Raw genomic sequence first — 22,106 nt, 5'->3', positions numbered from 1 at the left:
GGGACACCTGAGACTTATATTACATCTTGTAAAAAGGGGCATAATAGGTGCCCTTTAAGTATGTTTACAATAACACCAGCAAGCCCATTATTACAAAAAAATCTGCTTAAGAGGCCAAAGAGGTTTTTGGCAGCGTGTTAGCAGCATACTTTTTTAACCAACTGTTTTTTCTAATACTAAATGCACACTGTCAAACATGCAGTCATACCCCAGGCAGAAGCCCATCAGGTGGCATGGGTGAGATGGCCTCTCCGTCCTGTCCCCGTGCACAGAGGTGAGGGGACATGGTGGGCGACTCGTCTATGAAGGGCATGGTCTCTGAGCCATCCTGAGACTTCCTGTCCTCTGCAGTATCTCCCTCATAGCCATCAGTGTTGTAGTTAAAGTCTGTGGGGAAAAACAGAAGAGGTGTAAATTAGAGCTACAAGAACTACTACTATGTAAATATGGGTAAAGACACAATGAAACGGAAGTAGTGACAGATAATTTCTTCTGTATTGTGATGTACATCCAAGAGTAATAGATTATTGAAAATGAAAAAATGGGGACTTGGTTCTATGCATCAGTTGTTGACTGAATTTTGATGTGGATGTTGCGCTCAAAAGTGGAGGTAGAATGTGAACGTGAGTTTGCAAAGGCAGGGTTTAAGAGGGCTAAACGATTGGAGATGTCCTGCATCCATCACCAGAAGGAAGTCTGTCGTTTCACCGGAAGGTCCAATTATGACATTTTGATTAAACATTACGAGGTAATTTTTATTTTTTTTATCAAACATATGCATGCACAGATGAATTGTTTACAAAAAGATCTATAACATGCATTTGGAAAATTCCCAACTTTAAAGGTCAAACGTGATTTCTGCTTCACTAGTGGCACCAATCGGAACTGCAAAAACAATAATGATTGTCAACAGGGTTTCCATGGTCGGAAAACAGGTAGTCCCGACTTAAACTCTCATCACTGGTTAATGTCGTCATGTTGGGTGGCTCAAACATACATTGCCGATGTTTAAAGTTCCACCGTTTACATTATTGGGAAAATAAATTCACAAATGAGGCAATTACTTGTCTGTGTAGAACATGGAGGGTGTTTATAGTTGATCTGCAAGTAAAGAAGTAGGCGGAAACTATGGGTATGATTGACAGGCTCTGTAGGACAAGATGAGAAGTGGTAATGGGAAATGAGTGGGCATTTTTGAGATTAGGGCTGTGCAATTAATCGAATTTCGATTTCGATTTCGCCTCCCAACGATCACCAAAATAGTACAATCGAGAAAAAACGATTATTTTGCCTTGCGTTCTGAATGAAACGCGCATGCGCTCATCCGCCCCTCCCGAAGCCACAAACTTTCTCAGATCGTGAGTCTCGTGTGCATATCATCCGCTGGAATTTAAAAACTCTGCGCGAGTAAAGATGGCAGAAGGAGGGCAGTTACAGCAGCGTTTGGTGAGCAAAAAAGGCAAAACCAACTCCGTTGTCTGGGAACAGTTTGGCTTCGAGGAATCAGACGACGAGCAGAAACATGCTACGTGCAAGATTTGCTACATGGTAGTGGCTGCAACGCAAGGGAACACCACGAATTTGTTTAACCACTTGAAAATTAAACAGAGTGACCTATGACAATCTAATAAAGAAACAAAAACTGACGAGAGCAGGGGTGCCGTGTAAACGTCCTTTTTCCCCTCATATTTTTCAAATAATTCTCTCTTTGTAAACTTTGTTCAATGCATGCGAGTGCTGCCGTATGTTTGAATATGACCAGTCGTTTTCACCGTCGTCACCCGGTTTAGTGCCAGAAGACGCGAATGAGAAGCCGCGCGCGCTGTGAGGAAATGTATCTCTGTGCGCTCATCCGAGAGCGCGCACATGTCTCTCAGCGCGCAAATACTGAGTTCTCTTTCAAGTCTTGCTCTTGAACGGACAAACTCACACAAAACGTATGTCAACATGTCCATCTTGATGAGTATCCTAGCAGACATAGTCTGTATATGCCTTAAGTGAACTTTATACAGTCGATAAAGACGACGCATATCCGATCCGGATTGAATAGCTTTTGTAAGTTTAATAGGATTCATCTTTAATTTATGCACTCAAATATGCAATGTTATTTTACATTTGAGACATTTCTGTACCTGAAAACTAAGGTTAGACGTACCTGAAAAGCATATCTAGCCGAACCATAGGCCTATTGTTGATCTTATTTATTTGTGATTATCATTTTTACATGAATACTTTTATACTTTGATTTGAATATATGTTATATTATTTATTTTAATAGTTCAAAAAGTACAACAAATGTTACAATTTCAATTGAATTGTTGAAAGGTGTATTTTTAATAAATACAACACATTCCCAAAGTCATGTGAAATAATCGTGTTACATAATCGTGATTTCAATATTGACCAAAATAATCGTGATTATGATTTTTTCCATAATCGAGCAGCCCTATTTGAGATGCTGTAATGCACCATTACACTGCTGTGGCTGACCATGCAGTGGGCGAGAAAGTGATTTATAAAAGCTCAGCCAATATCAAAGATCCAAAGCAGAAACAATAGAAACTATTTTAAATGGCTAACTAATGCACATCTTTTTTGATTAGTCGGTTTACACTGAAATTGTAACTTCACAACATACAACCCCAAATCAGAAAAAGTTGGGACAGTATGGAAAACGCAAATAAATAAAAAAAGAAGTGATTTCTAAATTTACTTTGACTTGTATTTCATTGCAGACAATATGAACACAAAATATTTTATGTTTTGTCTGGTCAACTTCATGTCATGTGTAAATATGCATCCTTTCCTGTCATTCAGACCTGCAACACATTTCAAAAAAAGTTGGGACAGTAAAGCATTTACCACTTTGTAATGTTGCCATTCCTTTTCACAACACTTAAAAGACGTTTAGGGACTGAAGACACCAAGTGATGAAGTGTTTCAGGTGTAATTTTGTCCCATTCTTCCTGCAAACAAGTCTTAAGGTGGGCAACAGTATGGGGTCTTCGTTGTCACACATTCTCTATTGGAGACAGGTCGGGACTGCAGGCAGGCCAGTCAAGTACCCGTACCCTCTTCCTCCGCAGCCAGGACTTTGTAATGTGTGCAGAATGTGGTTTTGCATTGTCTTGTTGAAATATGCATGGACGTCCCAGGAAAAGATGTCTTCTTGAAGGCAGCATATTATGCTCCAAAATCTCTATGTACTTTTCAGCATTAATGGTGCCTTCACAGAAGTGCAAGTTACCTTTGCCAAGGGCACTGACACAACCCCATACCATGACAGACCCTGGCTTTTGGACTTGTTGCTGGTAACAGTCTGGATGATCCTTTTCTTCTTTGGTCCGGAGCACACGGCGTCCATTCCTCCCAAAAAATACCTCAAATACTGATTCATCTGACCACAGTACACGTTTCCACTGTGTGATGGTCCATCCCAGATGCCTCCGAGCCCAGAGAAGTCGACGGCGCTTCTGGACACTGTTAACATAGGGCTTCCTTTTGGCACAGTACAGTTTTAACTGGCATTTGTGGATGTAACTACATATTGTGGTACTTGGGCTCAGGACTACTTTGGCAAACCTTACCACATGTGGTGATATCGCTTATAGATGAATGACGATTCTTGATGCAGTGCCGCCTGAGGGATCGGGGATCACGGTTGTTCACCTTAGGCTTGCACCCTTGTCCTTTACGCACTGAAATTCCTCCAGATTCCTTGAATCTTTTAGTTATGTTATGCACTGTTGAATGTGAAATATCCAAATCTCTTCCTATCTTTCTTTGAGGAACATTGTTTTTAAACATTTCAATAATTTTCTCACGTATTTGTTGGCAAACTGGCGATCCTCGGCCCATCTTTGCTCCTAAAGGATTAGACCTTTCTTGGATGCTGCTTTTGTACCAAATCATAATTACAATCACCTGTTGACATCACCTGTTTCAAATCATATCATTATTTAACCATTTTACCTCATTACTAGCCCTAAATTGCTCCTGTCCCAACTTTTTTTGAAATGTGTTGCAGGTCTGAATGACAGGAAAGGATGCATATTTACAAATGACATGAAGTCGACCAGACAAAACATGAAATATTTTGTGTTCATATTGTCTGCAATGAAATACAAGTCAAAGTAAATTTAGAAATCACTTCTTTTTTTTTTATTTGCATTTTCCAAACTGTCCCAACTTTTTCTGATTTGGGGTTGTAATTAACAGAACTAATGTATTCAAACTTGAAAGGGAAATGCATTTAAATGACATGTAAAATATGCCATTATCACACTGTTTACAATACTGCATTTAAACCCTGTCAGCCTTCCATTGTTAAAGAGCTTTCAAGCTAAAAGTGTTGTGAAATAACAACAAAAAACCTGGAAATCATTTATTTTTATTGCAAGTTTGCAATGTGAAGTGACATAAGTTACATATCTGTAGTGATAGTTACAAATCTACATACTACATGCTAAAACATGTTAATGACGCCTAGTGATATTGTATTACTGTATGATAAAACATGCTAGCAATGTATTAAAATATGCTAGCTTCATGCTAAAAATACTATAACACTAACAGATCTATCTATCTATCTATCTATCTATCTATCTATCTATCTATCTATCTATCTATCTATCTATCTATCTATCTATCTATCTATCTATCTATCTATCTATCTATCTATCTATCTATCTATCTATCTACTATCTATTAGAATTTTAATGATACAGAGAAGTTTTCTATTTCCTCCCGTCTTGATTATTGTAATGCTTTGTTTTTGTCTTTGAACAATCGCACTTTATCACGTTTACAATTAGTGCAAAATGCTGCAGCCAGATTACTGACACGAACAAAGTTATACCATCACATTAAACCTGTTTTAGTTTCTTTACATTGATTACCTATTTATTCAAAGATTGATTTTAAGATTTTATTGTTGACATAAAGCTTTAAATGGTTTGGCACCTATATATTTAACTGAGCTTCTGAGACCTTATGAATCAGGGAGATGTCTGAGGTCCTCTTTTAACAAGCTGCTGGATGTTTCAAGAACTAGATATAAAACTAAAAGGAGTGCATTTGCAGTGAGGGCTCCGGAATTATGGAATAGTTTGCCAATTGTTATTAGAACATCGGAATGTGAGTGTTTTTAAATGTCGTCTGAAAACTTACTTGTATAGACGTGCTTTTAGTATTTAGTGATGTCTTTGTGTAGTTTGGGTGTTGATACTTTATATTATATTTTGTTTCTTCATGTATTGTGTATAGCTCTTCATTAATGTATTTCAATGATTGTGTTTTTATTGTGTAAAGCACTTTGTGCACTGTAGCGTTAAAAGCTATATAAATCTGATCACAAGTTCAGTATGGAGTATCGCAGGGCTCAGTGCTAGGACCGTTGCTCTTCACCCTGTACATGCTACCACTGGGAGATATCATTACGAAACATGGCGTTAGTTTTCACTGTTATGCTGACGATACTCAGCTCTATATTTCTTCACGCCCTGACGAAACTTACCAATTCACAAGATTAACGGATTGCATAGCTGATATAAAAAATTGGATGACTAGTAATTTCCTGCAACTTAATTCAGAAAAAACTGAATTTTTACCAAAAAGCTCTCATTTGAAAGCCACATTTCTAGCATCTGTAAAACTGCATTCTATCATCTTAAAAATATATCTAAATTACGGAACATGCTTTCAATGCAAAATGCTGAACAGCTAGTTCATGCGTTCATGACCTCCAGGCTAGACTATTGTAATACTCTACTGGGTGGTTGCCCTGCCTTGCTTAATAAAGAAACTCCAGCTGGTCCATAACGCAGCAGCTCGAGTTCTTACTAAAACCAAGAAGTATGACCATATTAGCCGGTTCTGTCAACACTGCACTGGCTTCCTATTAAACATTGCATACATTTTAAAATCTTGCTTATTACTTAAAAAGCACTAAAAGCTCCCCAGTACTTGAGCGAGCTCCTAATACATTATACTCCATCACGTCCACTGCGGCCTCAAAATTCTGGCCAGTTAATAATACCTAGAATATCGAAATCAACTGCAGGCAGTCGATCCTTTTCCTATTTAGCACCTAAACTCTGGAACAGTCTTCCTAGCATTGTTCGGGAATCAGACAGTTTAAATCTTGACTAAAAACACATCTCTTTACTATGGCATACACATTAGGGCTGGGCGATATGGAGCAAAAATTATATCTCGATATATTTTGCTATATCTCGATATACGATATATATCTCGATATCTTTACCGGAAAAATAACCCCCAAAAAACGACTGCAAAAACAAATATGCAAAGTGCAAAGAGGTAGGCAGTTCATGTAGGAACAAAGTAGGGATGCAACAATACAGTAAGTCCACAGTTCAATACATACCTCGGTTTTTTTTACCACGGTTTTCGGTTCGGTTCTGATGGCTAGTCGCATCAGATTTTTGCTATTCTATTCTTAGCCGAACAGCAAGAGCTTAAGGAGGAAAAAATAACTTTTTTTTTATTGCAATACTCTTTCTTTATTTTACATAAAAGACTTGAAAAACCTTACTTAAACTTAAAACTTTACTTTTAAAAAACATTGTACACATTCCTAGTGTACTGTATAATATAAAATAAATATATATAAAGATTTACACTGGCAGCTCAGAGCTGTACAGCAGCATTTAAGTATGAAATTGAATGAATAAATGTAAAAATAAAACACTACATAGACTTCACTATAAAATACATTGATTCTTATTAAAGCTATTGTATTAGTTTTTCAGTCAAGAGCAGTGAGTGATTTTCTCTTTGTCTTTTGTTGTTGTATTAACATTAAAGGGACAGTTCACTCAAAAATGAAAATTCTGTCATTGATTACTCGCGCTCAAGTTGTTTTAAACCTGAATAAAGTTATTTCTTCTGTTGGACATATTTTTAAGAATATTGGAAACCAAACAGTTGCTGGTGACTGGTCCCCATTGTCGGAAATAATAATATGGATGAAAATCGCTACCATCAACTGTCTGGTATTCAACAGAAGAAATGAATACAGGTTTGGAACACCATTAGAGTTGGTAAATAATTACATAATTTTAGAGGTGAACTGTCCCTTTAAGGACAAGTGGCAGCGTGTTCACTATAGGCTGGCCTGCTGTCAATTTAAGACTTGCACGCATCTAATAACTTATACAGACACACGCCGATTTTACTTTCACTTTAGACATAATCGACTGTGTTTATGTTAACCTTGTGTGTATTTGACATTATTAGCGCAGTAAGATTTAGTCCAGTAATCACTTTTGTTTGACAGGCTTTGAGTGCGCGCGCATTACTTAAGTAACCTTCTCCAATTCAGCAGCAAGCCGCTCTCTCTCTGTAGTGTACAGTCGCGGGAGTTCTTGTCTCGCAAAGTAATGCCGACTAGGTAAACTGTATTTTGAATCAAGTGTTTGAGAACCAACTGTCGGCATTCATGGCAGTAGACATCTGTCTGCTGTTCGTCCGACTTCTTAAAACCGAAGTATCTCCATATAATGGAGCCAGTTGTCCAGACGAGTTCTGTAGCCTCCGAGCTGGTTGCGGACGCCGCCATGTTCAATGAGACACGCGAGGGGAGGGGGAACAAAAGCAAGGAGGCGGGGGGCGAGCGAGCGGGGGCGAGCACAGCACAGAGAACGCAAACAAGCAAAGTGGCGGAATCAGAATTAAATATAAACAATATATCGATATATACGATATGTCAAAATCCATATCGTGTTACAAAAATATCTCGATATATTTTAAATATCGAGATATCGCCCACCCCTAATACACATAAAACACTTTTTCAATTAAATGATTGTTAGGCTGCATTAAATAGGTCAGCCGGAACCGGGAACACTTCCCATAACACCTGATGTACTCGTTACATCCTAAAAAAGGATGGCATCTACGCTAATGTTAGTCTATCTGTTTTATCCCGAGGTCTACTGCAGTCAGCCGGATCTGGGCCGTATCCAGATCAGATGGTGGACCTGCGCCCAGACAAGACCAACGCATGACCCTGAAGTGTCTGCAGAGACCATGTCAATTAGACTACCCCTGAAATTACCTCATCGACATGGCATCCTCAATGAACCCGTTTCCGGCGTGTTGCCTCCGAGCTTTCGAATATTGCACTTTAATAATTGTTTAATCAATACGGCATCCTCAATAATCTCGTCTCCGGCGTGTTGCCTCCGTTCTTTCGAATATTGCACTTTAATAATTGTTTAATCAATACGTCATCCTCAATAAACCCGTCTCTGGCGTGATGACTCAGATCTTTTGAATATTCTTATTTAATAATTATTTAATCGACACCTCCTCAATAAACCCGTCTCCGGCGTGTTGCCTCCGATCTTTCGAATATTCAGATCTATAATGACCTCTGACCTGTAAAGTTGCCAGAATAATAATCATACGCTGTTTGTTAATTGGCTAGAGGAGAACTGGCACCCGACTGAGCCTGGTTTCTGCCAAGTTTTTTTTTTTCTACATTAGGTCTCCTTACCTAATGGGGTTTTGGTTTCCTTGCCACTGTCGCCTGTGACTTGGCTTGCTCAGTTGGGGACAATAAATACATTTTTCAACTAAATATCCAAATAAATCTAATTAGTAAACTAAATTAACCATATAAACTAAATTACTGATCTATCTATCGATCGATCTATCGATATTGCAAAGCTTTTAAAACAACTTACAACTTTCTAACCAGGCTATTTAAAGCTAGCATTAAAGATGGTCTTAAACTGTTAAATCTAGTTTCTGAATACTCATGACAGCATTTCACAGAAATTACACTGACAATAACCAGAACATTCCCTCTTAAACTGAACTTAAAGGCCCACATACTAGAGGACCAAAAATCTCCTGTTAAAGTGTTTATGAGTTCAGTAGTATTCACAGAAGACTTGTCTTCATTAAAATGGAAAATGCAGTGTGTCTGTGTCAAGGCACACACTCCCACATGGCCAGAGACTGGCACATAAACAAAAGACCTGCTTGACAACTCAACCCTGAGGGCGAGGCCAGCCCGTCTGTCATCATGGCATTCCCTAAGGTTGTTAATGTGACCAATCAAAACCAACAGAGGAACAGACCAATTGTAACTCAACTTGGTCACAATGGTGTGTTCCTTTCACTTGAAAACACACACACACACATTGTCAGCACATCAAAGTGACATGGTCTGTCTTTCAATAACTCAAAGTGACAAAGCAATTACCGTAAGGCACCATAAAATTACTTATTTCAACTCATCTTTCATATTAATAATAGATAACAAAGCTTTAGTTGGATATATATTCTAATTTGTTTTAGTCTATGCATATGAGCATGTTTTGGACATTAATAAATTAATTGTTCAATAGACGGGCTGGTCGTAAGAGAGCAGAGGAAATAACTTCTCAGGAAATGGGTTGAATGTGGGTCAAATGGCTCTCACATCCGCTCTGCCTACAGTACATTCACACAGGGTCAAAATGACCTACGCTGTCCAGAGGCAATCACTCCACCATACACTGCTGCTGCTGGTGCAGGTCACAATCATCTGGAACTGGAAAAGTCTGACCAATTATCATAACTATATAAAATATGAAGCAACCAAGATGGCAGTAGCGTGCACATCACACAAGATGCTACTGCCATCTTGGTTGCTTCATATTTTATATAGTTATGATTTATATATTTAGGTATCCTCAAAAATATTTCTATGAATATTGGGAATTGAAATTGGTCAGACTTTTCCATTTCTGGTAAATCTCATGAAATATGTCAAAAAATGCTTCAGGTGTAATATTTCACACAAAATAAATAAAAAAAACTAAGAAAAAATATATATATTTTTTAAAAAATTCTATTTTAGGACCACTAACAGTGTGACACATTATTTTCATGATAATTAAGCACAGTTTTCCCTATTGGTCTCATTAGTTTGCCTAATTGCAGCATTTGCTGTGATATACCTTTACTTTATGTGCATTTACAAAACAAAACAAAAACAATTCTATTACAGCTTTTATTAACTGAAATACAGTAAACAATTAAGTTAAAACAAATCATGAAAATGTAATGAAAACATTGTCAATAATGAAAAAAAATCTCAGAAGTAAAATGTCTAAATACATTGAGTTAATTGTCGTAAAAATGATGTCACAATGCAAACAAATTTAATAAATAGATCTAATTGAATAATTGATTTAAATTAATAAATAAATATGAATAAATAAATAAAGTCCAAAAACAATACATCAAAATAAAATAAAAAAAACAAATTAAATAAATACATATAAATGCACATTCTAAAAAAATACAAATTCTAAAAATTAAATAATAAATAAAATAAAAGAAGAAATAAATAAAACCATAAAATAAGAAATGACTACATAAACAAATACACGCATACTTTAAAGGAACTGTATGTAAAATGTATCTCAATGAGATGAAATGAAATGTATCTCAATTAATCATAAAATGGCCCTGATATGTCACTAGACATTAAGAAATCATGTTAATTTCAAATACTTATATCACTGACAACAGTTGTCCGGCCAGGATATTGTCATTTTAAAAGTGAAGTTGCAGCCCTCAACTGATGTTGATGTTGACATGTTTTGTTTTGGCCTGAAGCGCCACCCTCCACCTATCTACCAATCACAAAGTCAGTAGTGCTTCGGCATCGAGGTTGCCAGCTGTAGTTACCACAGCTGCAGCTACAAACTTTTTGGATAAAAAATGTCTAACTTTTCGAAACCTAAAAGACCTCGTTATGAATCAGAAAAACGTTGTGACAATGTACAAAATAAAAAAAGGATTTGTATAGGAGATGTCTTTGAAAGATGGAGATGGCTGAAAACAGAGAAGTATTTGAAGACAGACGCCAACGTTGCTAATTTCCTCCTGGACAGGTAACGTTAAGGTTCATATGTTTGGCTAACTATGTTTTTGAAATGGACATTTCAAATATTTATGACAGTCGAACAAAGTTATGCATGTTCGTGCAAAGTAACGTTAGGTTAGCGCATATGGAGGAGGTGGTGGGTCATTGAATTGAAAAGGTAATGTTAAGGAATTGTTTGGGAAATAAAAACGACGAGTCGTCATTGCTAACATTATTAATGCATTATCAGAGCCCGTTTCTCTGTCATTATGCTGAGACGCTGAGGAAAACAACATTAGCACGCCCATTATGGCAATGTGAAAACGTATTTGAGACAGTAGCCTAACGTTACCTGAGTAAAAATGATTCCTCATTCGTTCTTTGCATATATAGTGGACAACACATGCTGCAAGTTGACCTGTATGACACATAGTGACTTAGGCTTGTGCTTGTAACTTACTTACGTTAATGACAGATAACGTTACAAGTTAGACTAACAGCTAACTTACTATTCTAACAATGTACTGTTTATATTTACGATTATATTTGGCTAATCGCCATTAGTAATTTTTTGCGATACATAATTACTTCACAAAACATCTCAAAACATAAACATAATTAACAGAAGAATAAAAAACTTGCAGTGTAGGACTCGTTACTTGCCATTGGAAGCTCCTTGTAGCAGCCTACGTTCCTGCTGGATCCTGCAGCCCAGAGCCATATAATAATTATATTATAGCCATATAATAATTTTCAACGGCTCTGCTGCAGCCTATCTGGCAACCTCGAGTCAGGGGGAGGGGGAGAGGGGATACACCGCTCTACAGTAATTTGAAAGTGATTGCAGTACCAGTTTTGGCCACAATCCTACATACAGTTCCTTTAAATAATTTCCTTGTGGTGTGTCTCAGCATCCCTCTGATATTAGGTATAGTTCCCAAAAGGAAAAAAAAAAGAAACAAATTCACAAAGAGATATCACTAAAGCAAAAAACACACCAAATCAAGGGTTAATCTACACTTCCTTCTTTCAAAATTTTTTTACACTCATGAAGCAGTAAACACACAGCACACTGCCCTGTTTGGCCTTGACGCCAGGTTAATGTGTTTAGAAGAAAAATCAATTTGTACATCAGCAAACCTGAAATGAAGCTTATGCGCAAGTTCTGGCAGGAAGATTCAATGTTACGTCACTTATCACATTCAGACCTATCCAATCAAGTCATAATTCTCAGAGTATAAAAGATCGGTAATTAACACATGTCTGAGTTCACAGATGCTGACGCCAGCATTGCAGTTGACGATCCGGACGTTCCGTGGCGGTCGATCGCTGGTCCTAATGTGCAATACAGTGGCGTTCAGAAGTCCATATTTGACCTACTGAACACATTTTTGTCCCAAAGGTCAAAAAGTACGGTGGCCGGGAAGTGCAAAACAACATTACAACGTGTGCAACACTTTTACGAAGCTCGAGACAAATTTACATTTTGGAAAACATTTTTACTTATCATAAAACACAATTACATTGGCAAAACACTTTTACCAAGGACGAAAAAAATTACATTTTAGAAAACAAATTAACAAGACGCAAAACACTTTTACCAGTCCCGAAACAAATTTACAATGACATATTTTTGACGGAAAGGGAATGTACCGCACACCGGAAGTGACGCGGTGAAAGGCGTTGTTGTTGGTGAGCGCGGTCAATTTGTGTTGTTGTTGTGGAGTAAATAAAGTGTATGGTGATCGAACATGGACTGCGGCCGAGGGATGTTTTGCCCGTTTTGTGGCAAACACATGAACAGCTTAACGCGGTTTTGCTTTACGTGTGGTCGGTGTTTGGAGTTTCTAAAGGACGCGAACCAGACGGAAACACCAGACATACTGCATCAATGTGTGCAATATTTTAACGAGGGCCACTCGTACGCTGTAATCGTGGACATGATGTCAAGTCTACACGGTGTAAACATCAGCTTGAGGACTCTTAAAAGTAAACTGAACGAAGCCGGGTTGTACCGCAGAAAGGATTATTCCTCTCCAAACTCCGTGATTAACGCCATCAGATTGGAACTTCGTGGACCTGGACAACTATTTGGCTACCGCACGATGTGGCAGGTACTTAAACAAAAGTACAATTTTCGTGTGAAGAGAGATGATGTGATGAATTTGCTCCGGGAGCTTAATCCTCGAGGATGTGAGAGCCGAACACGCAGAAGGTTTACAAGAAGAACCTACCACTCAATGGGACCTAACTATATGTGGCACGCAGATGGTTACGATAAACTTAAGCCATTCGGTTTGGCCATATCGGGATGCATAGATGGATTTTCACGTAAAGTACTGTGGCTTGAATGTGGACCAACAAATAATAATCCAATAGTGATTGCTCACTATTTCATGTCATGTGTGCGAAACCTCGGTGTCATCCCCATGAGACTGAGGACTGATTGCGGCACTGAGAACGGCATAATGGCTGCAATTCAATGTACCCTACGCCACCATCACAGTGACTACTACTCTGGCGCGTCCAGCCACATGTATGGCTCATCTATAAATAACCAGCGTATTGAGTCCTGGTGGTCTATATTTAGAAAGGGAAGGTGAGTGGTCTTCTTAAAGGGTTGTATAATAGTCATATAATCGTAAAATAGTATATTTTGGTCATTCGATTTCCTTCTCAGGAACAAGTAAAGAAAAACAAAACAAAAACGAGCACAAAGATCAATACAAAATGTATAACAAATACAGCCCGTCAGGAAAAGTTGTTCCTGAAAAGAAAATCGAATGACCAAAAGATGCAGACTATAAATGTAATTACGACTAACCTTTGATTTTATTATTCAAACGTGTATATGCTTAAAAGTATAACTACAATTTGTATCAATTTCTATAGGTCTCAGTTCTGGATGGAGTTATTTGCAGACCTTCGAGAAGCCGGATACTTCAACGGAAGTCATGAGCATCAGTGCCTATTAAGATATTGCTTTGGCGATGTTATTCAGAAGGACTTGGATGAGTGTGTGAGACTGTGGAACAGTCACAGGATTCGCCCTTCCAGAACAGCAGCATGTCCAGGAGGAGTGCCCAATGAACTCTACTACTTACCACACAGGTGATACATTGGTAATAAACAGATGCAAGTATTATTCTAACGTTTTAGCTTAAATGAAAAGACATGCAGTTATGTTTTCTATTTAACATAGGTTTGGCTCCAGAGACTGTGGATTTCAAATTGAACAGGCTGAACTGGATGCCCTTCCTGAGTCTAGCCTGTCAATGACTCCTTGTGGGGACCCAAACATGCAGGAGTACTTGGACTTTGCCATGGAATACAATCAGTTACAGAAGCCAGAGAACTGGGAGTCTTCATCAGAACTGTACATGAAACTAAAAGAAATGGCTCAGCTATGAAATGATCAAAAAGGGAGGGGTTTTTGTAGTGGTGGAATACTGCTGTCTGTCTTAACACAATGCTTAATTGTTTAAGTGTGAAGTAAATGAATCAAAAATAGTAATATGCATTTATTAAATTTTTGTAGTACAGAAAACAACTTTCTTAACTACTTGTTTCTTTATCTAAAACAGTGATTCACAAAGGGATCCCAGTTTCAGACTCACGGATCTAAAACATTTTCAAAATGTTAACTGTGAGAAAAAAAAATGCTCACATACTGTTACATTATAAAACCAATTTTGGCAACTGCACTTTAAAGTGACCCTTTAACAACAACAATGTTTTCAGAGTCTTAAAGAGAGTTCACCCAAAAATGAAAATTCTGTCATTTACTCACCTCAAGTTGTTCCAAACCTGTATGAGTTTCTTTGTTCTGCTGAACACAAAAGAAGATATTTTTGAAGAATGTGTGTAACAAAGCAGAGAGAGCAACCATTGACTACCATAGTAGGGAAAAAATACTATGGTAGTCAACGGTTGCTCTCTCTGCTTTGTTACACACATTCTTCAAAAATATCTTCTTTTGTGTTCAGCAGAACAAAGAAACTCATACAGGTTTGGAACAACTTGAGGTGAGTAAATGACAGAATTTTCATTTTTGGGTGAACTATCCCTTTAACTCCAGGGGTCATCCATCATTTAGCTTAAAAACAGCCAAATCCTGGACTATTTTGAATTCCAAAGTCCATTTGTGACTTAAACAAAGTGTATGAGTCTAGGAGTGGTAATTTCAAGGAGTTTGAACATGTATTTGCCATTGGGAACGCAGAGTCATCCAAGAACTCTATTTGTGGCAGTGGTTCCAAGCCAGATGGGGGAAGTGAAGACAGCCCAGTAGCAAACATCAAAACATCTTCCACAGACACAGCAGCCTGGCCTTCTGCAAAGAAAAACAATTCAAATACATAATTATGGGTTCAAGCTCGAAGAGCTGGATTTTTATTATAAGTTTTACGGCTCTGTAATCACATGATGGATATCATTTGATAGATATCCTCATACTGAACAAACTTTGCCTCAAGAACTACTGCTGTCAATCAAACTGTTCATCAAAAACTCACTATCATCTTAAAAACCTCCTTGCACAAACTAGTCCTAGATATTTTGCCCAATCGCAACCAAACCAGCGCGGTACAATTCTCTGGACTAGATCAGTGATTCCCAACCACGTTCCTGGAGGCCCACCAACAGTGCACAACTGCACATTTTGCATTGTCTCCTTTGTCTGGCACACCCACATCAGATTTTGGAGTCACTGCTAATGAGCTGATGACTTGAATCAGGTGTGTTAGATTGAGACATACCAAATGTGCACTGTTGGTGGGCCTCCAGGAACGTGGTTGGGAACCACTGCTCTAGATCAATTAAAAAAAAGTTGAACTTTACGATTTTGGTAGCCATAACAGGGTCATTTAGAAAATGGGCATGGCAAAACACTCAGAAGCCTATAAATCCTAAAAGAAAACTCAGAACTTCACAAAAATTGGTGAGCATATGAGATAACATTGAGACATAAAGAAGCATGCACAATTTCATGGAGATCGAACCATAGGTGGCACTATAACTTTCAACATGCTTGTGATTAAGGTGGTTACATTATTGCTAAATAAAACTTAATGTCTTTTGATGCTTATGTGCTTAAAGGCCGGAAATGCTTGAACCCCGATAAATACTGCTGCTTTAATTGTCATGCGTTTTCTTAACTAGTTATAAAAAACAAATAAACTAACAAACCTTCACAATCAAGGAGATAGTCTGCCCAGTAGCCCATGGTTTGACTTTCTTTAAGTCTTCGATTACTCCCCGAAGGACTGAGGTCAGGTTTGAAGAGTATCTCAAGGTCAAAAGCAGTGAGTTGCTTTTCAGAGTGGCACAGGGCAGGAGCCAGCAAAGTTGGGTGTTGCTGCAGTGCAGTCAAAAACTCCAGGGTTGAAAGACCCTCCCTAAATCTACAGAGTGAACACAAACATTGTTTTACTGCTGTGTAGTGGCAATTGAATTTAAATTAAAGAAAACTATTAAATATTATTTTCTCTAAAATGAGAAAAATGAGGGGGATGGTTGTGTATAGAACCCTATTTTTGCATTGCACATTAAAAGTTAATTGTTACAAACTAAGTATTACACACAGAAACAGAACACTGAACAATGACACAGACAGCTGGGTGGCTTGAGCACTTATACGGTGCCTTCAGAAAGTCTACACACCCCATGCACTTTTTAAAAACTTTGTTGTGTTATTGATTCAATTTAAAACCGCAATAAACAGTTTTTTTAGAAATTGTAGCAAATTTAATTAAAACAATTTGTCACATTCGCATAAGTTAATGAACCCTTTTCTCAGTATGCTGTTGAACCAGGCTTTACACATCCATCAACATCAGCACACTCTTATGTGATTTTATAATATCTGCTATTATATATAGAAACCTTTAATTCAATACAATTTTATTTATAGTATCAAATCATAAAAAGAGTAATCTCAAGACACTTTACAGTAGGTCTACACCACACTCTATAATATATAAATTATATAAATACATAAAAAAACATTTTTAAAAAAAAGAACCTCATCACTACAAATATCGTCTTACCTGTCAATTACAGATGAGTTGCGGTCAATAATATACCACTGGAGGTAGTCTGAAACTATTTCTTTTTTTTCTTCCACAGTAGCCACATGTCTCAGACAACCTGCTGTCTGTAACATTGTGCTGTGTCTCATCATACATTCGTGCAGAGCACCCAACGAAGCAGCATTCTCAATCTGAAACACATGAAAAGGGGCATAAACACCCCAGTCAATAACTGGAAGCACTGCATCTCTTTGCCTTTTTTTATGAGATACATACACAGCATAGTGTAATCTTACACCATCAAAAACTAATAAATTAATTAAACAAATTCTACACTGGATATAGAAAGTAAACATTGTCTCAAAACACTGCAGAAACTATGTAAAACTCTGCCCTGCCCTGCCGTAGTCTTATACTATTCTCACCTCTTGCAAAGCTTTCCCTATTTCTTCATCAGTTATTACATTAATTGGTGCTTTGAATGAAGGCTGGCCTGCAAGATAATGTACAAGATCTTTCGACAGGAAATGGGGTCCTGGACCTCCATGCACAACTGACACAGCAATCATCTTTCCTGCCATGTAGTATTCATCCTCCCTAACAGCTGTGAATGAATTCATATTGCAAAATTAAAACAAACAATGCATTATATACCGTAATATACAAGCATATGTCAAGTGGTATATATGGTCAATGATCATTAACCAACTATTAGTAGCCTATAGTACACATAGGCTTACTAACCCATAGGCTTACCATTTGCATTGTAGACCAAGAAACGATGTCCTTCTGGTCCATCAAAAATGGGCCGGTCTTTTAGGTGTTTCATTAGTAGAGTTAAAAACTCTCGTCTTGGACCACCAGTGTCTATTCCCTCTTCCAGAAAACCAGTATCATCAGTAAATTTGACCAGCATGTCACAGGTTTCAGAATATGTTGTACGCTTGAAACCTCTGACTGCCCCATCCCAAACATTAGCCCTTGAAATGTTGAACCGGCTGACTCTTTTATGATCAGTAGGAAGTGACAGGTTTGCTATGATGTCAGGTAATGTAATGTCCGTCTCCTCCCTGTAATGAAAAAAAAAGTGACAATTTGTGGATATTCCAGATATACCAGAATTATTGCAAAGTGAAAAAACAGGAGTGCTATAGTCAAAAGCGGTCATATTACATTGCTGTGTGTTGGAAATTCTTCACATTGACAGCAACCAGCTCTTCGTCCTCTTGTTCAACATTTGGTGAATACAGGTCTGTGTATTTACTGTTGGGAAATTACCATTTCCATGTTAAAACATCTTACAAACAAAAATGTCTTCCCCATGTAATCAGTTAAATAAACTGAAATTATGTCTGTCAGTCATGATTTTTTTTTAACCTGTAGCAAGAAGTTTTTACTGGATTTGTTTCAGGTGGATCCAGATCCTCAGCATCAGATATTACTATCTGAAAAAAAGATTAAAATGTCTGAAACAACAACAACACTGAAAGCAAGAAATGTCATGGTGCCAGTCTGCCTTATTACCTGTCCTGGCTGAATTGTTGATGAATGTCCTGGTGCATCTCTGAAACATAATAAAACAAAAACTATTAGCTCCATGATAAAGGCTATAAATGTAGTTGAGTAAAAGGTGTAGTAGAGGGAACAGAAAGATTTATAAAAAAATATTTTGTTATAAATCACAATACACAAATGGTATTTTCTGTTTCAAGTTCATCAGAGTGAATTCTCTGATCACATCAACAACTTAAAGATAGATTATTTCTTAAGAACATATGGATAGGAGTGCTTGATAGGAGTTTGTTTGAGTTGCTTTTGAACCGAAAGGTACAAAATAAGAAAAATCTGAAGGCTCAAACTACTAATTTTTAACTATTAAAATGCTTGTATTGGATTGGCCAAGTCATACAGAACCAATTTAAAAGTACTCTCATGAAATTTTGCATCTAGCCTTCGTCAGCGAGTCAAACGGATGCAATGAGAGACAATGGGTATTTTCTAGTGGCCAAGGTGTCCTGGGCTAGAGTGTTTGTTTTAGACATCTTAAAACCTTCAGGCCTACAGTCAAATCATGTAAGCACTATGTATACACCAATATACAGCCAAGATTCCTATTAGTTAATTACCACTAGAAAAAAAAAAAAACATTGTCTCTCATAACACCCCCCCGGGGCTAATGTGCGTTCTTGCTGTGTCTCTAGGTGAACAAAAGTGATAAAACATCTCCAAAACAGCAATATACATGTATAATGTGTATGTGAAGAAGTAGTGAAATATCTGCTAGTAGTTTTATCACAATTTTGGGAGTTAAAATTTTTTTTATTTTTATTGCCCATTAACTGGTAGTGAAAGCACTGTAGCCCAATAAATATGAGAGTTATTATTATTATTATTTCCATTCCAGTAGTAAATAAATAATTTCAACCCATGCACGCCTGAAAGTTCCTTTGTGTACAAGTGTGCAACACATACCTTTCATCTTCCAGTTTGAGTTTGGGAGTACTTCGATTTTGTGGTTCAAAAACCTGAGAGGAAACAGATAAAATGATCAATAATTTGCAACAGCTTTATTGTTCCATTACCACATACAGCATATATCAATGCTGAATGGTTTCCTGTATTACTGTATAATAGTTACTGCAAAATAATCAAAACAAACCTTTTTCCACTAAAATATTGACCAGGACAAAGATGTTATGCATAAAATTCAATGCACATCTAATAAATAAATACAAACAAACCTACATACATATTTTTAAAAAGAGAAATAACTGATGTACCAAAGTGTCAGCTCGATTGAACTCAGCTCTGCTCCTTGTTGTGATGACAATTTCTGAATCAGAATCAGAGTCTGAGGTATCCACTAAAGGAAAAAAAAAAAAAAAAAAAAATCAAACAAACATCATCTATCCTCCAGCAGAGTATAAAAATAAGTAAAAATATTGAATAATGAGATCCACTAACCTCTTTTATAGTGTTTTTCTAGGCAAATGAAAAAAGTGATCCTGCAATATGCCTTTCCTATTTCCTTTTTATAGTCTGCCAATTTGAATGGCTTTTCTGACCCAGGCACATGGACCACCTCTGAGCAGTCTGGATACAAAAGGACGTAAGGTCCTTCGTGCATGTCCTTGTTAAATGTTCTCATTTTCTGAACAGCTTGTTTCAGTAGATCAGGTGCTGCTACCTCCGGGTCCGTAAATAACGGGAGTGTTTTCCCTCTTAGAGGTTTTAAATCAGCTCCATTAGTTTCATGTGGCACCATCAACCCTACATTTATCTAGTAAAATAACAAAGATATATAATTAATGTATACATAGGTAAAATAAATATACACATACACACAATACAATACATATAGAGCATTGCAAAATTGTATAGGACGGTCAGTACAACGTACCTGGACGTGTTTTCTTTCTTTAGGCTTAGATCTTCCTTTTGGCCCATAGTTAAAAGACTGCCGTTCTTTTGACTTCGAGCTTCTGTACTCCATGAACTGTTTGTATGATGGGCATGGTTGTTCTGCTGAATTGGACAGTTCCGTTTCAAAACAGAAAGTTATAAGCGCTCAAAAAAACCATTATTAGCATTAGTGATTTTGATTCACATGGCATCTGATAGCTAGCGTTTTGCTACACTAAAAAATAACAACTTACTTTGTTCACTCGGACGGGCACTGTCCGGGTGTCGAGACGACCCCTGTGTTTCCGTCTGGTTCGCGTCCTTTAGAAACTCCAAACACCGACCACACGTAAAGCAAAACCGCGTTAAGCTGTTCATGTGTTTGCCACAAAACGGGCAAAACATCCCTCGGCCGCAGTCCATGTTCGATCACCATACACTTTATTTACTCCACAACAACAACACAAATTGACCGCGCTCACCAACAACAACGCCTTTCACCGCGTCACTTCCGGTGTGCGGTACATTCCCTTTCCGTCAAAAATCTGTCATTGTAAATTTGTTTCGGGACTGGTAAAAGTGTTTTGCGTCTTGTTAATTTGTTTTCTAAAATGTAATTTTTTTCGTCCTTGGTAAAAGTGTTTTGCCAATGTAATTGTGTTTTATGATAAGTAAAAATGTTTTCCAAAATGTAAATTTGTCTCGAGCTTCGTAAAAGTGTTGCACACGTTGTAATGTTGTTTTGCACTTCCCGGCCACCATAAAAAAGTCACTTTTGTAAATAACGATTGTATTTTGTTTAGAAAAGCTGAAACCGAACAGCTGGCACAGCATATTAGCCTCTATCGTTCTCCCCACGAATGCAAGGAATCCAACACGGGTTTTAAAGCGACATGCACCCATTAATCGGGGCTTCATGATTAACAGAAGTTAAGCTGAAATCGCGAATGGGTTCAGTGTTATCAGATCGCTAAAGTTGAATTAACTATGCTAATTTGCTCAGCATATATTTTTAAGTACAGCACCGACATCAGTGCTTGATCCGTTCTCATTCAATGGTGCTATTCATCTTGCAAGCGCTGTGAGTTCGTCACATACAAAATGCAATTGAAACTGACACCATAGTTTCAAGCTTAGAAGTGTTATGGGCCTGTCATCCAGCAGAGTACATATTTTGCTCAAACATACAGGGCACCCAGTGTTGAAATGGCTTCCTTGTGTGATTCAACATGGCTTCCTTTACCATGAGGAAGAACCGCAGCGTTCTGTGCTCTTATAAAGGTGCCGTTGCTTATTGCTTTATAAATATGCGCTTCATATTAATAAATTAGTTCATTAAAGCAAACATGTATAGTAATTGTGCTTTTGTCTTTGCGTTACTCCAGTTAATATGACTCTATTCGTGTTTTATTCCGCTACTGATATCTGGATGCCTCTGTCTATTTTTAGGAACTTTAGAATTTAGTGCTATGTCTCATTCGGTCCTTCTGTACTACGACGCCATGGTTACAATTATGAATTAAACAAAGTGTATCTCGCTAGTACTCAAAGCACCATATGTCAAGTAAGGTTTGCTTAATAAACAAGGTTTGACTGGATATTCAATAGCAGTAATTTAATTCCGTACTCAATCCGACCCATTTCTCATAAAGATTGCATCCTGTACAGCAACTAAATCGCAGCACGGGAATAAAATTATTCAAATCTTTTATGAATATAATAAGTGAGCAGAGTGCGTTTCCTTTATAAATGCATGAAACCGTCAAATGCTTCAGTTCAACTAAACT

At 37.5% G+C, this 22,106-nt stretch overlaps 4 protein-coding genes across 6 annotated transcripts in view; 1 reads left to right on the top strand and 3 right to left on the bottom strand.

The window, feature by feature from the left end:
- Nucleotides 1-22,106, bottom strand: part of abr (ABR activator of RhoGEF and GTPase) — a 453,886-nt gene that overhangs the window by 309,285 nt on the left and 122,495 nt on the right. For both annotated transcript variants that reach the window (XM_079816090.1, XM_079816091.1), the window contains exon 2: nucleotides 209-387. In XM_079816090.1, the coding sequence (XP_079672216.1) occupies nucleotides 209-387 (179 nt within the window). The remainder of the gene's footprint in view (nucleotides 1-208; nucleotides 388-22,106) is intronic.
- On the top strand, nucleotides 12,543-14,431 carry LOC307125893 (uncharacterized protein). Its single transcript, XM_079816120.1, has 3 exons — nucleotides 12,543-13,487; nucleotides 13,781-13,999; nucleotides 14,091-14,431. Exons 1-3 carry the CDS (start codon nucleotides 12,640-12,642, stop codon nucleotides 14,296-14,298), a joined length of 1,275 nt encoding a protein of 424 aa, XP_079672246.1. The 5' UTR covers nucleotides 12,543-12,639; the 3' UTR covers nucleotides 14,299-14,431.
- LOC307124749 (G2/M phase-specific E3 ubiquitin-protein ligase-like) lies at nucleotides 14,986-17,055 on the bottom strand (the record flags this gene model as incomplete). The annotated part of the gene is made up of 3 exons (XM_079814192.1): nucleotides 16,936-17,055; nucleotides 16,076-16,290; nucleotides 14,986-15,221 (listed from the first exon to the last, which is right to left on the bottom strand). The coding sequence occupies exons 1-3, from the start codon at nucleotides 17,049-17,051 to the stop codon at nucleotides 14,986-14,988; spliced, it is 567 nt and encodes a 188-aa protein (XP_079670318.1). The 5' UTR covers nucleotides 17,052-17,055.
- On the bottom strand, nucleotides 17,009-20,883 carry LOC307125892 (uncharacterized protein). 2 transcript variants are annotated; one of them, XM_079816119.1, is made up of 10 exons: nucleotides 20,574-20,883; nucleotides 20,318-20,442; nucleotides 19,882-20,197; nucleotides 19,698-19,780; nucleotides 19,390-19,442; nucleotides 18,442-18,481; nucleotides 18,295-18,362; nucleotides 18,091-18,180; nucleotides 17,674-17,987; nucleotides 17,009-17,108 (listed from the first exon to the last, which is right to left on the bottom strand). In XM_079816119.1, the coding sequence occupies exons 1-10, from the start codon at nucleotides 20,740-20,742 to the stop codon at nucleotides 17,104-17,106; spliced, it is 1,263 nt and encodes a 420-aa protein (XP_079672245.1). In that variant the 5' UTR covers nucleotides 20,743-20,883; the 3' UTR covers nucleotides 17,009-17,103. The 2 variants fall into 2 exon arrangements, with proteins under 2 accessions (XP_079672245.1, XP_079672244.1); XM_079816118.1 differs by lacking the exon at nucleotides 17,009-17,108 and having other exon boundaries at nucleotides 17,556-17,987.

This window comes from Gobio gobio (assembly GCF_949357685.1).
Source record: "Gobio gobio genome assembly, chromosome: 4".
Lineage (NCBI taxonomy): Eukaryota > Metazoa > Chordata > Actinopteri > Cypriniformes > Gobionidae > Gobio > Gobio gobio.
Note: the sequence above shows the minus strand (reverse complement) of the source record. Positions and strands in the feature narration are given on the sequence as shown.

What these genes read in the sequence shown, in the direction of transcription:
- LOC307125892 (XM_079816118.1), bottom strand. Translation starts at nt 20,742, where the DNA reads ATGGACTGCGGCCGAGGGATGTTTTGCCCGTTTTGTGGCAAACACATG. An exon ending in AAGAAAGAAAACACGTCCAG is followed by an intron (nt 20,198 to 20,317) that starts GTACGTTGTACT and finishes TTATTTTACTAG; the next exon opens with ATAAATGTAGGGTTGATGGT. An exon ending in CTCAAACTGGAAGATGAAAG is followed by an intron (nt 18,482 to 19,389) that starts GTATGTGTTGCA and finishes ATTATGTTTCAG; the next exon opens with AGATGCACCAGGACATTCAT.
- LOC307125893 (XM_079816120.1), top strand. Translation starts at nt 12,640, where the DNA reads ATGGACTGCGGCCGAGGGATGTTTTGCCCGTTTTGTGGCAAACACATG. An exon ending in TCTATATTTAGAAAGGGAAG is followed by an intron (nt 13,488 to 13,780) that starts GTGAGTGGTCTT and finishes CAATTTCTATAG; the next exon opens with GTCTCAGTTCTGGATGGAGT. An exon ending in CTCTACTACTTACCACACAG is followed by an intron (nt 14,000 to 14,090) that starts GTGATACATTGG and finishes TATTTAACATAG; the next exon opens with GTTTGGCTCCAGAGACTGTG.